At 30.6% G+C, this 17891-nt stretch overlaps 2 protein-coding genes across 2 annotated transcripts; one reads left to right on the top strand and one right to left on the bottom strand.

Annotated features, from left to right (window-relative positions):
• Positions 1 to 2996: 2996 nt before the first annotated feature.
• On the top strand, positions 2997 to 4616 carry LOC114746296 (basic blue protein-like). The gene is made up of 2 exons (XM_028934529.1): positions 2997 to 3279; positions 4069 to 4616. Exons 1-2 carry the CDS (start codon positions 3111 to 3113, stop codon positions 4458 to 4460), a joined length of 561 nt encoding a protein of 186 aa, XP_028790362.1. The 5' UTR covers positions 2997 to 3110; the 3' UTR covers positions 4461 to 4616.
• A 6115-nt stretch (positions 4617 to 10731) lies between these two features.
• Positions 10732 to 15550, bottom strand: LOC114746304 (glucan endo-1,3-beta-glucosidase-like). The gene is made up of 2 exons (XM_028934537.1): positions 15349 to 15550; positions 10732 to 11648 (listed from the first exon to the last, which is right to left on the bottom strand). Exons 1-2 carry the CDS (start codon positions 15548 to 15550, stop codon positions 10732 to 10734), a joined length of 1119 nt encoding a protein of 372 aa, XP_028790370.1.
• Positions 15551 to 17891: the final 2341 nt, after the last annotated feature.

The following is a 17891-nucleotide window of genomic DNA, read 5'->3' as shown; positions in this document are numbered from 1 at the left end:
TGGGGAGATTAAGAAAAGAAATTAAGTTAGTTATTTGTAATAAATATGTATTGTCTTTTATAAAATATCCTTGCTAATCAAACTTATTGACTAAAACTATCATTATTAGAAGGACTACTTTAACACAAAAAAATACATAAATATAGGAGACAAAGTGGATTAGGATCTTATATTTATGATCAAAATAAAATTCAAATATAGTCTTATATTAAGGACCGGAGGTAGTATATGAATAACTGTTTTACTATTATATCTCAAGAAATAAATGACGTTTAAAAAGAAAAATATTTAGGTCAAGTTATTCTAATGGACTACTTTTTATGTTTTTTTTAAAAAATCAATTATAAACAATTAAACAAATTATACAAGTGAGGTTGTTGTAATAGATGTTAGGAAGAAGGAATTAAGAAAATATCAATTTTATAAAGGGAGTAACTAAAAAAAATTTAAGCAATGTATCGATATCAAAGTGCTATTAAAATCCAAATCAGCAAAAAAAAAAAAAAAACCATTGAACGAACTCTTTTTGCATGTGATGCAGTTAATATAATTAAAAAATGTAAAGAATATTTGGAGAACTTGAGTAACTCAACACAACAAGAAACTTAGATAAGAGATGCAAAAAAAGATTAGAAAATTGCAATTTCACCCATATGAACATTATGATAAGAAAGGTAATAGCAAAAGCAGCCTTGGAGATTTTTTTTTTAAAACCAAATTATATATATAATATTATATATGACAGTTTATATACTATATTCTCTCCTGTGCAGCTTCCTGTAGCACACCCAAACTGACCCCTTTTTGACCACAACGGTCTGACTGGCACGGCGCCCATGCGTCCATACAAATATCTATCCAAGTATCCATAATTCGCATCGCATCCTTCGCTCCAGGGAAAATTCGGAATCTTTCACAATAAAAAGGAACACGCAAATAATTTTAAAAAAAAAAGAAAAGAAAAAGCTGTTTTTTTTAGAAAAAAATATTGGCGAGATTAAGTAATTAAGTTCTTCAACCTTTATTAAACACATTATTTTCTTCTCATCGCGATGGTTTGATTGAGGAATAAGGGATTTCACATTTCTTAATTGAGGTTTTGAATTCCAACTTTCTTAGATAATAAGCACATATATATATGTTGATAAAATAATTACCATATTTTGATTCTGATTAGGTTCCATGACATTATGATTTTGTTATAAAAAATAACATTGGCTTAACTATAATTTGAGAACACACTAGAATTTTTAGATATTTTAAATATTTAATATTATTAAGAAATATTTGATTTTAATTTTAACTTGGTTGTTTTTTATCATTAATTATTATTTGTGTTTAATTTCCAAGATTCTAGAATATTTTGTTATTAATTTCTATAAATAGGTTGAGACTGCAAATAGCCCTCAATTCATTTATTTTTTAAACGCTTTTTGATAAATGAAATTTTGTTTTTTGTTTTTGTCTTTTTTTAGTCTCACCCTTCTTTCTTGTTTCCTTTTCTTTTATGCGTAGTCTCTCTATCTCTCACTCTCTTCTATGCTTTTCATCTCCTTCGTCCTTTATCACATAGTTCTCCTAAATTAAAACTCAATTCTTTTTTTAACTATATGCTTAAGACTTGAAGAAATAATAATCAAGATCTCAATTACGTAGTCGAATTGAGAAGAACTTGTAGTAAGATATATATCATTTTCATTTGTGTCTTTATAGTGTGGACTCTATGTACATGTGTTAGTTATTGCCTATATATGCTCTAGAAAGAATCATCACATAAATTCAAACTTGGAGCCTTTCACACAACTTTTTGTGGGTCCAAAGAATATAAACACACGCCCCCCAACAAACACATTTCGTTATAACGTATTCATAAGAAAGTTTTGTTCAAATTCAACCCTAATCGATGAGGAACATTGCGTTAGAAGAGTCTCACATCAATAAAAATTTAATACGAGTCCAAGTTAGATTAGTCAATAACACTAATAATATAGTTAATCCTAGAGAAGATGACTTGGATGATTGAGAATTTTAGCAGAAACTTAAGCTTAATTTAAAAAAGCATGAGTAGTTAATAAATACAATGAAGAGATGTGAGAAGTAATTGAAAATCACTCCACGTAATTGCGAAATATTTAGGTCAAATTTTTTATAATTATTATATTAATTTCTCCAATCATACTTTATCATGTGTCCATTTTTTTTTCATGTAAGTTTATGATTAAATAATGATACATATGGAACACAAAACATAAAATAAACGTTTTTATTATTGTTTCTCCTAGAAAGTAATTTTTTTTTTAATTTTATAACCATCCAAACTTAGGATTTAATAAATACTTGATGTTACATATAACTCAAGGTAAATGATCATCCAACACCTGAAATATTTTGTTAAATGTATTTAGTATCTTAAAAAACTTAATGATCCATTCATCACCTTTAAATATTCTGTGACTTATTTAGCACCGTAAGGTATTTTTCTAAGAGAACCTAATAATTTATCACCAAAAAGAATATATTTGTGATCACATTCACACAATTGGGAGCAGCCAAGGGAGGCCAGAAAAGAAGGGCATGGCGGCCAATAGCATCAAAGTTAGTCAACTTGAGAACGCATATTATTTACGTAATTAATAAATCATCTTTAATAATTATCTTGTTCTAGATATATTCTATATCAGCCTTGCTTTTTTCATTTTTGTTTTATGCCCCAATGATATCTAATAGACTTTTCAAGTCAAATAAGGGCAACGATCCATCACAACGCATTAGGTAGGGACATGACAAACTGGACTACCACTACGTCAAATTATAACTACTCATTACTTTATTATTATTATTTATTATTCCCAATAATTTATTCAATTTTAACAAAGTTAGTGGCAGAAAAGATTAAACAACACCATAAAGGGGAGTAGGTGGCTCAATTCATTTATATATAGCCCTTCTTTTCTCCACCAAGCCAACACATATCTTCTTCATCATCCTCACCCTCACCCTCACCCTCACCCTCAAGCTGTCTTCTTGCTTATAGCAATCAACTGAGCTTTTGTTTTCCTCTTTGTGATTCTACTAGAAGAAGAAGAAGAAGAAAGAAAGAAAGAAAGGAGATGGCTAGGGTTACATTAATGGCTGCTTGTTCTTTGATGGTTCTGCTTCTGGCTGTTCCTTCTGTGTTTGGAACAGACCATACTGTTGGTGGCAGCTCTGGATGGACTCTTGGTGGGAACTATGACTCTTGGGCTTCTGGACAAACCTTCACTGTTGGTGACAATCTTGGTCAGTTTCTCATAAACCCTTCTTTCATGCTTTTTGATTATAGCTAAAATAGATTTTCCTTGACCAATCCTTGGTGATAGTGAAAAAAGGTTGTGACTATTTAAGTACGAGATCTTGAATTTGACTTCATGTGAATACAGAGAACTTTTTTTAGAAGAACTACTTCTAATTAGACCCGACAATGCTCGAATATGATTTCATTAGATGGTTATATTAAAAAAAAATAAGTAGCATTATTTATTAATGATAAGATTTGAGTTAAAATTGAAGGAACTCAATTTCCTATGAACTCAAAATCACGTCACGGTGCTTTTCTGCATTGGGATCTTGAGTTGTTAATATGTGTGTGCGCGTGCGTGTTTTACATAAGGTGTTGATGATTTTCATGTCCAGTTTGACTGTAGTAAACGGTATGATAAGAACAATTAAATTATTTATGTCCAGAGTAGTGTTTGAATTATTATTTTTTGAACCTGGAGTCTATTTTTATGAAAGAGAGTCCATTTCATTCTAAACAGGGTACATACTCTGTTTTTATTTTTCTTATACACTCTGTTTTGCTGCGTTTTTCCATTGGTTTGAGTTATTAGCTTCTTATTCCATTCAAACTTTTAACTCTCAAACCTGTAAAATTTTCAAAATAGGTTGCACTTTTTGAACTTTTCTTTCTTCATTGTTTTTTTGTGTGCCCAACTTTTCTCCTTTTGAACATTTTTACCTAATTATTTGATTTTTCCTCTCCGAGGACACCAAGCTAACCAAATGATGTTGACTTATTTTGGTAACTAGTTTTCACATATGACTCCACCCATGGAGTGGACACAGTCAATGAGGATGGCTACAAGAGTTGCAGCACTGCCAATGCCCTCAAGACCTACACTGGTGGAAACACAAAAATTGCTTTGACTACACCTGGCAAAATGTACTTCATTTGCCCTACTCCAGGCCATTGCTCTGGTGGCATGAAGCTTGCCATCAATGTGGTCGCCGCCGGCTCCACCCCCACCACACCTGCCCCGTCGGGCTCAAAATCACCATCTACTCCATCCACCACTACTCCAGCAACTGGCTCATCACCACCCCCACCGGCCGGCAACGGAGCAGTTGGCGGATTTTTTAGTGCTAAACAATTGATGGGATCATTGGTTGCATCATTGTTGATCTTGGCCTTCATGTGCTAGGAAAGAGGCAGTGCTATTTTTTTCCCCTCTCCTTTTTGTGCTTGTTTTAATTATTATATGAAGATGTGATGGTGATTTATGATCATCATGTTCTTGCTTTGTTTTTAATTTGTGTGATCTGTATTCAATGAGGAAATTAGATTTGATGTTGACATATATGTTATATCTTTTAAATGAATAAATTTTCCTTCAGATTTTAATTGTGAGCATTGGTAAATAGTTCTATTTTCCTGCATGTTTAAACTGCATATGTTGTGCACACACGTAATGGCAACTTTTCTATTCATTCATAACAGAGCAAGTTTTCAACTTAAGGGAAAAAATTCCCGTCCAAAAAAAAACTTATGGGAAAAATGTTAAATTATTAGGTTCTCTCTTTTTTTTTTTTGGTCAAAGTTAAATTATTAGGTTCAAGCAAGAATTTTTTATAGACTTAAAGTACATCCAACACCTCGAAATATTTTCTCAAGTACATCCAATATCTTAAAATATTTTGTGATGTATCTAGTATTTTAAATATTTTTTAGACACGTTTAGTATTATAAAATATTTTACTGTGCGTCTAGTACTTCAAGGTGTTTTTTTTAAAATACGTCTAGCACCCAAAAATAGTTTTTGGTGCATCCAACACCAAGACAAAAAAAATTTAAAGTTCTGAATACACCTAAAAAATAGTTTTTGGTGCATTCAACACCAAGACAAAAAAAAAATTTTAAACTCTGAATACATCTAAAAAAATATTTTAAGATGTTAAATGTACCATAAGATATTTTAAGATACTAAATATATTTAAAAAAACATTTTTAAATATTGGATATACCTTAACCCATTTTTATATGTAAGCCAGATGCGTACCTAATCCATGGAGCCAAACTAAGAACCAATTGCCTTGGACATCCGTGCTTGGTGCCGTGATGGGGTCCATGGTACAGTACAAATGACGTGTCAAAGTCCCACTTCTAAGTTTGTTTTATAAGACCAAGAGAAAGTAACAAACTAACATGCATTATTAATAGATAATGGCATGGGGCTTTCAGTTGGTTTCATTATCAAGGAAGACTTTCATACACAAGCTTTGTCCAGATTCATACCTTTTTTCTCTGGTCTTTCTTTAATGGATAATTCATTGAAAATGATCTTATTGTTGTGGAAGAGTCTTCGTTCATTTTATTACATGTCCCTGTAATTTCAACTTGATCATAACTCAGGTTTTTAATCTAAATTTGATGCAATTCGATCATTATAATGTTGACTTAATTAAAATACAAATTCTAAATTTGGTTTCATACAACTCTTTTTTGTATAAGGCGATATAGTACAATTCTATTCCTATAATTTTATCCTAATTTTTTTATCCTTATATTTTTTTAAAAAATAAAATTAGAGGATCTAAAATTATTTTTGAAACTCAAGGACAAATATTTTAAATGACTAGAATTATAAGAATTGAGTTGTATCGTGTTAAAATTTAGGTGTTTATATTCTCTGAATTGCAGTTTTTTTAATAAAAGAATATAGGCCGACTTAGGTTAGGGTTTTCTTTTTGGACTGATATATTAGGGTTAGTTGTAGCTGACACGGATTCTCGTTTCTTAATAAATGATCAAAGATTCTATTCTTAGGTTTTAGGTATAAAGCAAGCTAGTTGAAACTCAGTTATGCACTTATGCCTTTGCATAAATGTATTCTTTTATTACACCAAAAATTAAATAACTGTAATATTTTGTTGTACCGTAGAAAATGGACTACGTACTCTTTTATGTCAATTATTTGTTTCGCCAACCCAAGCCTTGATTTTAAAGAAATTTTGAAGGAAAAGTCATAAAATGACTCTCCGCGGCGGCTGAGCCAACGGCTCCTCCATTTACTAATATATGATATTCTTTTTGGCTTCTAACGCCGGTCACATCATTCGATTGGTCAAACAGGCTGATCATACTTCGAATCTTTTTCTTCTTTTTTTTGCCAAACAAATATTAAAATTTCAATTTTTAATTTCTAAACTACACATGTATCTCTTAAACATGTTTATGTTTTGCTCTAATTTTATTTTCTTGTCATATCTTTTAATAATTCTTTTTTAAATCGATTTCTACGAAGTACACAATAAAAATCGATAATAAATAGTATTTTAAAAGAGAGAAAAAATACTAAACAAGTACAAATTAATTAACAAATCATGCATTTTTTGGAAAAAATCCAAAAAAAATAATTGTTGAATTTCAAAATTCCAAATTAGGAATTATTACAAAAATGCGTTGTTATTTGCTTTTCAAGTATAGTCATTTTCCTTACGAATATGATAATAATACTGATCTGGAATTTTGAAATTTAATAATATTTTTTAAAAGATTTCCCCATTTTTATGCTATATACAACTAACTCTCAATTTTGTTTTGCCAATAAGTAACTTTCTCCCCCCCCCCTTTTTAATATAGCCATCTAATTTGGTTAAATTCGATGTTGTCAAACCTCCAAGTATTTTTCTTTTATATTTGTAGAGACTTAAACTCCAAATCTTGTGTTTAAATAGTCAAATCATGTTCTATTATGATCAGCATCTCTCAGTAGAAATAATAATAGAGTATGAAAAATTAACAATAAAGTTCTGTAGAGTGTTTAATTTACGCATAAAACTTCCTAAATTATACTAATATATTATTTGTTTCAAGTGTGAAATGTCAAGGAAAAAATTTATATATCACTTGAAAAACATTTACAGATAATTGAGATTCAAGAAACTTCTTTCCACAAAAAACAAATGTGAAAGAAAAGTTACATTGAGAAAAGATCCTTTGTCATCTCGCGTATCACGTTTCAGTTACCACCTAATCAATTAACAAACTATACCATAATTAAAGTATTCGGTGCAAACATTTTAATTGATAACAACATTATTATTATTATTATTATCATGCATTAAATATTGAAAATGATTATGCATACTTTTACCTATGAATTTTTTTTTTTTTTTAAAAAGTTTCGGACATCTCAAAAAAAGAACAACTTATGCCAACCAATATGCCCCTAGAAGCGAGTATTATATTATATTAAAGAACAATTGAGATATGTTTCATTTGATACAGAACACACCTGGCAAATTCTGTTCATTATTTAATATATCCATTGATTGTGGAAGAAACTAATTGAAAAATTAAAATATATATATAACGTTCTTAAAAAGTATAGTCCTCATCAATAATATATCCATTAAATAATAATCCATTATTAATTATCTCTTCCACCAACTCACCCTATCTTTAAAAAATTGGCATAAGGGACATAAAGTCATGAGTTGTTGAGAGAGATGGTCAATGAAAAGGCAGTTGAGGAGGCTGTATTTTGACATGGAATTTTATTTTTTATGTACACGCAACTTTTCAATTCTTCCCCTACTTTACAAATAGGCTGTATTTCTCCATGAAATTTTTTTTTGGGGGAAATATGACTTTTTCGATGAAATTTGCTTGGACAAGCAACTTCTCAATTTCCCCACTACTTTACAAGTCACCCTTCTTTTTTCTTTCTATTTGCAAGAGTTAGAGTAGGTACTAAGATTATGGCTATGTCTGGATTTTCAAAAAAACTGGAGGAAAATAAAGAGAATATTAAGAAGAAAATTTTCAAAAGTCAATAATTTTTTTTACTATTTAAAGGAGTTTTCTCTCCTCGTATTTTCTCTCCTCTAATTTTCTTTCTATCCAAATATAGGGAGGGCATGGGTAGATTACAAGAGGGATGAAATCCCCAACACCCAATTTACATCATAGCTTTCATTTGTTTTTTTCTCATTTTTTTAGTACTTCAAAACTACCATGCTACAACATTATAGATTGTTCCCTTAGTTCTTAATATACAATCTAATTATTGAATTGATCTTAATCTTAAATGTAAGACCTATTTATCATGTTTATCAATTTTTTTAATTTATTCCTATTGATACTCTCTCAATTGAGAGAAGGAGGATATTAAGAGAGGTGATTATAATGTTTTAAGAAAAATATGTCATATTTTTTTTATAACTAATTGGCTTACTTAACTTTTTTAATCCAATCAAATCAGTTAAATATGTATTATATCAAGGATCGGATAAGTATAATGTTATTGGCATAAATAACCCTGTTTTGGGCATTTAAGGAAAAAAAAACCCCCAATGGACAAGATATTTAGAAAGGTACCCTTTTTGTTTTCTTTTATAGCCCCCTTTTTTTTTGTGTTTTGTTTATTTTTTAAATTAAACTACTGTTGCAGTACTTTGAAACGTCATTATTGGATTTGCAACCATTGCAAGAAGAGAGGTAGCGGTTTAAAAGTGCCACGACAATTTCATAAATACAACTATTACACGTAGAGATAGTTCAAGACTTCTTTTTGGCTAGTAAGGTTCAAAGCAATTCCATTATTGATAAATCTCTAAATTCATCAAATAAATAATCTCTTGAGACTACGAAGTAATCTAACAAGAAAAATCAATTTCATCACAATAATTATCTTACTTATATAATTATCCAAACATACATCATATATCTCGACAACGTTAGTACTTAATTGAACTAATTTTACATCAACTTTTGTTAACTCAACAAAATTAAATGGTAATTATGCAACTAAATCCCCCCCCGATCATATTTAAATTCTAACCTTTACTACCTCCGTTCAACTGGATCTTGTATTCGAAAGAGGATGCAGTATAATCATTTTTATATATAATACATGGACATTAAAAAAATTTTAACAGCGTTTGTTTTTATTTAATTATATTAAAAGATTTAAGTTTAAATGTGTTTTGCTAGTATTTAATTGTTGAGTTAATATTCTTTGATAAATAAGGGTAGATGTATTAAGACTAAGAAACTGAAAATACACTTTATAATGCCACCAAAAAATATGCTTTATAAAGTTAATAGAATAAATGAAAATCTTATGTAAAATTAAAAGATCAAATATATATTTTGGTCTAAAAGTTTTTATACCATTATAACTTGTTTGTGACAAGTTTCACTTTTTTAATCATAGTTAATTTTATAAATGAATTTGTAAACTATATATGGATTCAATCTTTTCCTCACTAACACGATATTTCCTAATATTGTATTTTTAATGCTTTATATCATGATTAGCTTTTGTATAATGCATGATTCACGTTCTTTTAACTATGATAGTGCCTTTTGAATGTTAAGTTTGTGTCTTTTCTATCATAACCAAGGTTTCAAATGTGTAATTTATTTGTTTTAATCATGTTAGGATTATTTATACTCTTTTCTACCGTGTCCAACCTTTTCAAACTATGGAGTTTATTTATTTTCTACTATATGGTAGACTTTTGTCAATGAATTTCTTTATTTTCTATCACCATAGTATTGTAAATTATTCATATATGACAAAGTGTGCGGTGTGTGAAGGTAAAAGTTACATCGATGATTCTTAATTTGATTTTAAAGTATATATTGCATAATATGACCAGCATATTATTTTCCTTTTTGGGTAAAATATAGGATTAAGGTGCATCCAACATCTCAAAATATTTTTTTAGATGTATTTAGTACCCCGAAGTATTTTGTGATGTATTCAATAACCTCAAATATTTTTTTTTAAGTGCAATCATTTTCTAGTGCATTTAATATCCTAAAGTATTTTTTAGGTGTTTCTAACACAATATTTTTTGGTGCATCTAGCACCAAGGTGAAAAAAAAAATTCAAGAGACTAAATGTACCACAAAATATTTTAGATGTTGGATGCATCCAAAAAAATATTTCAAAATGCTGAATATACCTTAACCCTAAAATATATTATTTTATTAAAATAAAATAGAATGAATATAGACCATTCAAGAAAAACATGCAAGAACAAAAACCAGCTGATTATATTTATATCATATGCTCTACTATATCTTAATTGGGTTGGGGCTATAATCCACTGAGAATGAACTTGATGAAACCCAACATTACCAAAAGTCTCAAGTCATATGACGCGGGGTTGCAAGGTTGGAATTTATAAAGATTTTATTGCAAATAATTATACCAGTTGCAAGGAAGTCCTTAACCCTTGAGATAATTCTTTTTGCACTTGGTCAAAATTATAAATTATCGGTTTAAGATATATTTAATCAATTTTTTCTTTTGCCATTGATCTCATCTTAATTAATAGCTAAATTTAACATGTACCGTCAATATGATTACAGAATATAGCTAATATTATATAACACACCAACCGACAACAAATTATGTCTAAATAATATACTTCCTCTTTCGCATGTTGATCAAGATGCCATCAGCAGGGAAAAAGTGGATAAATAGGACTCATATCAGGATTAAATATTCCCCAATTTTGCTCCACAATCCCTTCCTTTTTGTCCTCATTGAACATCGCAAATATGAATGCATCTACGGGTTGTGTTGGCTTTCTAGGACTACCCTTACCACTCTGCACAAAACTTAGAAGCTTATGATTATATGTCTGAGCATTCTCTATGCTTGTGAATGGCTCATTCCCTTTTGTAGGCCATCCTGTCTCAGCCACCAGAACAGGCACATTCCCAAATCCTATTTTCTCCATTGCCGCATTAACTACATCAACCATAGCTTCAAACAAACTGAAATATTTCAAGTTTCCATCTATTATAGGACTTGGGGCTTGAAAAGTTGCATACTCAAAAGAAATATGTTGTGGGTCTGAGGCATAGGCCATGTAAGGATATGCGTTGATCAAAAGAGGTGATCCTGTTTGAGCAAGAAAACTTGATACATGCCTCATTACTTCCACAATCTCATCTGAAAACACACCATTTGAAGGAGGATATCCGTTTCTGAGACCGGCCATAGACATAACTTTTGTGACTTTGATACTATTTGTTGGGCCTAATATGGAGCTTTTTGCACTGTAAATGTTTTGCATGGCTTGTGTGACTAACGTCGCTTCAACTCCTGGGATGACTTCATTCCCTATGGTGATCCATTGAATGTTGACGTCATCTGCATAAGGTGCCACGTTGGTGCTCACCCATTGGTTTGCTGCTGATGGGTTTGAAGCTAGGGTTTGAATGTCTTCATTTTTAACTCCGATGCTTACTTTGAGGTTTGAACCTCTTAGGGCTTCCAATATGTCATGGCTTGGATCAAAGAGACGAAATGATTGAATGCCACATTTCTTGCAAAGGGCTATTACTTGTGAGGGAGGTGGAAGGTTGTCTGCATTACGGCCATAATTTACACCAATGGCCTCTTGTGTTTCCAATTTGAACAAGATGGCACATGTGAGTTTGTCATCATTTAATGGTATTAAAGATTAAAATTAAATGTGAGAAAATACACATTTCATTGATTGAAAGAGGACAAAGAGTTTGTGCTCATCAATTAATATGTATGTTTGTAAATGAAATTTATTGCACAAAATTGTCATAAATGATATAAAACTTGACGTTGAATGCCCTTAAATGCTCTAACAACTAGAATTCTAATGCATCATAAAGTCGTTCAATTGTTTTTGACTAATAGGATTGCACATGGGCAGGCCATTTTTGAGGGCATTTGTTATCAGGCTAGAGCAGGCATACTGAGCACGCTCCACGATCACTTTTGAGGTGTTCATGAATTTTGGGATTATTATCACTATTTTGGGCTTCAAAATGAGCTTTTAGGACCTTAAATACTATCCAAATAGACACCTTAAACTTTCAAGGCAAAAATTAATGCATTATTTATAGCCAACATGTGACATTTTGGACTTCCCATATAGATATTATCAGTACGTAATCCAAAATTAAGGACATTATGTGCGCAAAATAATAAAGCTCAAGTAGCTAGAGAGATCATTCTTTTAAGGTGCTAAACATCTCTTTGATTGACCAATGTGATTGATATTTTGAATCCTCATTCGAATGGAATCAAAACTATCTTTCAATTGATTAAAATGTCTATTGAACAAAATTAGATCTTGTGTAATCACATCACATTACGTCTTATAGTGAAAAATATATGAATTAACGATAAAAAGATCCAATTATATATAAAATAAAAAACTTTAAGAGATTTGTTATCAATTTTTTGTTATCACAAGAAAATCATATTTATGTAGGTCAAATTTTATAGATGTTTTCTACAATTAAATTAGGCCTAATGGCAAACAACCTTAGGATATTCAGTCGAAATGATAGCATATATAATTTCATAAGAGAAAGAAGAAATATGTTAAATAAGAGCTTACCAACAGAGATGGCCATAAAAATTGCAAAGAGTAGAGCCACTGTTAGGGACATGAATCTGATCCACCATGAAACCATCTTTAGCCCTCAGCAATACAAGTTAAAGACACTTTGAAATGCAATTCTTATTCTGTATTTGGTGTATATGTGCACATATACACATGCTAGTTGACACGCATTAAATTGCAATATTATTCAGAGTATGGAATAATTAGTGTCACAATAATAACATTAAATGCAGAGTTCTCTTTTATGGTAATAGGGGACCACTTCTTATTTAATTATTAATAAACAAACACTAACATAATTGAGTCTAATGGAAATGGTTAGTCTTTCACAATTGAACGTCGACATAAAGTTTAGCCACCATGTAGTATTGTTTATTTTCAAACAAATACTGTAATTTATATGCACAATCCGATTAAGATATGGGAACGATAAAGGCCGTATATATATAGGAGATATGGGCCAAAAATGGAGTAGAGCCATATTACTATATATTTAAATACTTCCTAATATGTGTTTTATGTTGAAGGGATATGACGGTATTCCCAAAAAAAAAAAGGGGGGGGGGAAGGGATATGTAAATGAACATATCATAAGCTTCAAAATAGGCCCACTAATTTAGTTTTGGTATTTGCGCGTCTATCATTGTAATATGTGACATATAACGATTGATGACTAAAGACATGAGTTTTATGTTGGGGAGACTTACAAATGTGGCAGGATTTATAAGTTTAAAGAATTTCTTTTTAACAGGTTAGTCTTTTGGAATTGTGTTCTTACTTTAAGCTCATGTTCATAACACATTCCTCTCAAAAAAGAAGAGGTTTGAGTTTATGTTGATGAACATGTACATTTTTTTCTTATGAATTTTAACTTCTAAATTCGAAGGAACACTTTTACTTTTAACTTAATAAGACTATAATCGTATAAAGAATAGATATAACTGAATTGAGATCCAGATATGAGATGATAGGTTCTATAATCATGCGAAGGAAAAGGAAGGGGGAAGAAAGGGGAAATCTGTTTTGAGAGCGTTATGATTTTGGTCTTTTTAATCCGTTATACTACCTTCGGTCCTAATTCTAGGTTACAAGTGAGGCCTTATAATTAGGATCGGATGTAGTATTTGATTAAATATAATAAAAAATTCTTTCTATCATATTCTCGAAGTCATTTGCCAATTATCAAACGCATTTCAAGCATCAATATTGCATTTTATTTATTAGTTAAATGATCTTGTCAAAACTCAATATTTTTAATGCATCTTTTTAATTTACTTATATATTTGAATAAGTAAAACTATAAAAATGAAATTGAAGGTATGCTTTTTAAACTTTTAAAGATGATAAAGATTATATGAAAGATAGCTAAAATCAGGGGCATTATATGTGTTTGACCCTTATATTTTATTCAATTCTCATTAATTATTTCTAATAACCACACAATAACAAGCTACGTATTCATCAAGAATCACTGAACACAATGGGGGGCAACGTAGATCAAATAACAGGAGATGACCAAGGGCCACACCACAAGGATGATTGATGTCACGGCTTGAGTCTCATAAACACTACTTTTTTATTCATTCAATTAATTTAAGGGACAATTTTTTACTCATTAAGATAATGAATCTTTCAATTATCAATAGGACATTTTACTCTATTAAGATTATTTTAAATTACAAACAAGGAATATTGTCCATTAATAGAATTTCATGATTCATTATTTACAATTTTCATAATTAAAGATTTAAGGGTCTGTAATTGTCATTTTCCTGAAGACTCGTTAGATACCTAGCCAAACTAGCCCATAATATAATAGGACCATTCAAATTATTAAGTGGCCTCAAATGCATACCCAAATTCCATACAATTAAATTACCCCTTTTTTTTAATTATATAAAGCATGAGGTCATCTCACCACAAAAAAAAATTAAAAAAAGAGAGAAAAACGAACAATGTGATAACCAAAAGAACAATTATACCATCTTTTGCCTTAATATAAAAACTAGTTGAATTGAATTTGGTTATAAATTAAAACCTCATCCATTTTATCTCTCAAATTATAATTCATTCTTTAAAATATAGAATTGGTTTGGGTGATCATCCTTAGATAAGCACCCCAACACTCATCCCCTCTGAATCTTTTAAGATTTGATTTGGATGGTCCGGCTTTAATACTTTTAATTAAAGAGTTTCTATCTAAGATTAATCATGATTAAAAAGAATATTTTAGAGAAAATTTTAAACATGAAGAGTAAAATTGCATCGCAAAAAGGATTATGATGTTGAATACACATGAGAAATATTATTAGATTGTTGGGTGCTAGTTTCCTCTTGATTAAATTCTAGCATGGCCTATTTCTGCCCTTATGACCAACCCATAATACGATAGGATCATTCAAATTAATAAATGGGCTCAAATGCACACCCGAATTCCATACAGATTAAATTGGGCCATTTTTATTCACAAAAAATTTGGCCCAATAAAAGCATGATGAAATCTTACAAAAAAAACTAAACAGAATTCTTTCCAATGTCATAACTTAAAGAACAACCATATTTTTACATCAACAATTGTATTCCAAATGCGGACACTCTAAATAGCCATGATCACAACGTGGCACGATGTTTAGAGTTCTCGCTTCCAGGAAATAAAGAGCACCACCAATATAACAAAACCCTGAAGAACAGAAAAGGTGAGGGCCCACAGAAACGCAAACCAGAATATTGGTACCTCAATGCTACCACAAATGACGCTGAAGTTCGAAGCTTTGGCCAGTAATGGGAAAAAGTAGTAGAATTGGGTCAGTAATACCAGCGGTGGTGCCAACACATTAGAGCGTAATGGTGTACTAAGAATCAGAACACCTGTAGAAGCCATTATGAACTGTGTCATCTGACTGATGTCTACAAGGAACTTTCCAAGTGCTTCATTGAATTGGAATGAGACCTTGGGTGTGTTATAACTGGGAGGGGGCACAAGCTCAAACGGGTCATTACTCAAATTCGTCACCAGGTCACAGCTAATTTTAGCCAACAAACCAATCAAGATGTTACGAAGGCTTGGATTTAAATCTGTTAGCTTGCGAACACAATAGCGTAAAAATGGTTCTCAATTCCTTGCCCGACGGCCATGATCCATCATTGCCAGGAAACCATGAAAGGAATTCCCACTCTTGTTTTTAATAGTTCCGAACCACCTCTAATAATGAAGCTGATAACAAAATGGAATGATTGCCTATTTTCTAGTTTAACCTGCGCTTTAACAATGGCTTACTTGTCTAACCAGATAGATGGCATGATGAACTCCAAAAGTGGAAATTCAATTGATGATAATGGTAAGACTGGATCTGCTGTAAAATCTTATAGTGTTGGGTAAACGTTTGCTGGCCCAAACATGACTTAAATTTAAAGATAAACCCATTGAAGATTTGTTGATGTTTGACAGGGCTTATAGTACATTAGGCTTACTGGATTTTGAGCTCTCTCATCATGTGGTTGGAATAAGCCAAGAGGAGGGAGCTTATTTTCCAATATGAAGAGCTTATTTGTTGATGTTTGGGAGGCCTTTTCATTTCTCTAATATTTTCAAATTTAATTTACTCAATAAATTTCACTTTTTCATATTAAATTAATTTAAATTTATTGTATTATATCAATTCATTTTTTTAATCATGTTTCACTTTACATTTAAAATATTTCTTATGATCTCTAAAGTTTTCAAATTTAATTCACTCATTAAATTTCATTTCTTCATTATATTATCTCAATTCATTTTTTTCATGTTTCACTTTATATTTAAAATATTTTTTTATGATTTCTCTGAAGTTTTAAAATTTAATTCACTCATTAAATTTAACTTCTTCATATTAAATTATTTTAATTTCATTGTATTATGTAAAATCATGTTTTTAATCATGTTTCATTATTTATAAAACTCATATTCATTTTGATAATTTTATAATCAAATTTACTTTTACTCAATCATAATCTAAACAAAATTTTACCAATTTTACTTTGAATAAACCCCCTAGGCCTTTTCATTTCTCTAATATTTTCAAATTTAATTTACTCAATAAATTTCACTTTTTCATATTAAATTAATTTAAATTTATTGTATTATATCAATTCATTTTTTTAATCATGTTTCACTTTATATTTAAAATATTTTCTTATGATCTCTAAAGTTTTCAAATTTAATTCACTCATTAAATTTCATTTCTTCATTATATTATCTCAATTCATTTTTTTCATGTTTCACTTTATATTTAAAATATTTTTTATGATTTCTCTGAAGTTTTAAAATTTAATTCACTCATTAAATTTAACTTCTTCATATTAAATTATTTTAATTTCATTGTATTATGTAAAATCATGTTTTTAATCATGTTTCATTATTTATTAAAACTCATATTCATTTTGATAATTTATAATCAAACTTACTTTTACTCAATCATAATCTAAACAAAATTTTACCAATAAAAAGAAGCAAGCAGTTGCAAGCAGTGGGTCTAAAAACGATGGTGTGGGTCGAAGTGCAAGTGTGGACCGAAGTGCTATAGTTGCAAGCCCAATGGAGGCTTATTTAAAGGTTAAAAATAAATTGGCAAAACAAGGCCCTACACAAGTAAGCTCGGCAAGCAAGATAGTGGTGCCAAAAGTTCCACTCATGTTGATAAAATAATTAGTAATGGACTTCCTCATTTGACTCATAGTGGGCGTTAGATGCTGGGGTCAATTATGTGGATAGGGGTTCAGTCCCAATTGATCCGAATATTACAAATGGTGCATCTATTCCTTTAGATTCGGGTTCAGGTGGACGCACGTCTTTTGTCTTGCATTCTAATCCTTTGACGAAAGATAATGATGTGGTTATGCGTGTTGAAGGTGAAGTCTCGCTTGGGACTTATAATCAGTAGCTTCTTGTTGTTTCTGGTGTTCATCTCTCCTTTATCTTTATGATTATAATGACTTGGAATACTCGAGGTGCGCGGTGGTGACGCCTCTTTTCGACGTCTTTTATCTGATCTTATGGTTCGTAATAATGTCAATATTTTTTGCACTTCTAGACCGAGGCAGGATGGGGAGAAGGCAGGATTAATAGCTCGTAGGCTTGGTTGGCCGAATAAATTTTTGGTGGAGGCTAGAGGTTTAGTGGAGGCATATGGCTCTTTTGGGACATGAATACTGACTTTGTTGTTCTATCTTCAAGCGACCAATTT

This window comes from Neltuma alba, unplaced genomic scaffold (assembly GCF_004799145.2).
Source record: "Neltuma alba isolate B1F8T4 unplaced genomic scaffold, ASM479914v2 tig00000816_pilon, whole genome shotgun sequence".
NCBI lineage: Eukaryota > Viridiplantae > Streptophyta > Magnoliopsida > Fabales > Fabaceae > Neltuma > Neltuma alba.
The sequence above is the reverse complement of the archived record's forward strand: the minus strand, read 5'-3'. Positions and strand labels throughout refer to the sequence as shown.

Coding starts and splice junctions, on each gene's coding strand:
- LOC114746304 (XM_028934537.1), bottom strand. CDS start 15,550: ATGGCTTCTACAGGTGTTCTGATTCTTAGTACACCATTACGCTCTAAT. Junction 11,649..15,348: donor CACCTTTTCTGTTCTTCAGG/GTTTTGTTATAT, acceptor GCCGTAATGCAG/ACAACCTTCCACCTCCCTCA.
- LOC114746296 (XM_028934529.1), top strand. CDS start 3,111: ATGGCTAGGGTTACATTAATGGCTGCTTGTTCTTTGATGGTTCTGCTT. Junction 3,280..4,068: donor CACTGTTGGTGACAATCTTG/GTCAGTTTCTCA, acceptor TTTGGTAACTAG/TTTTCACATATGACTCCACC.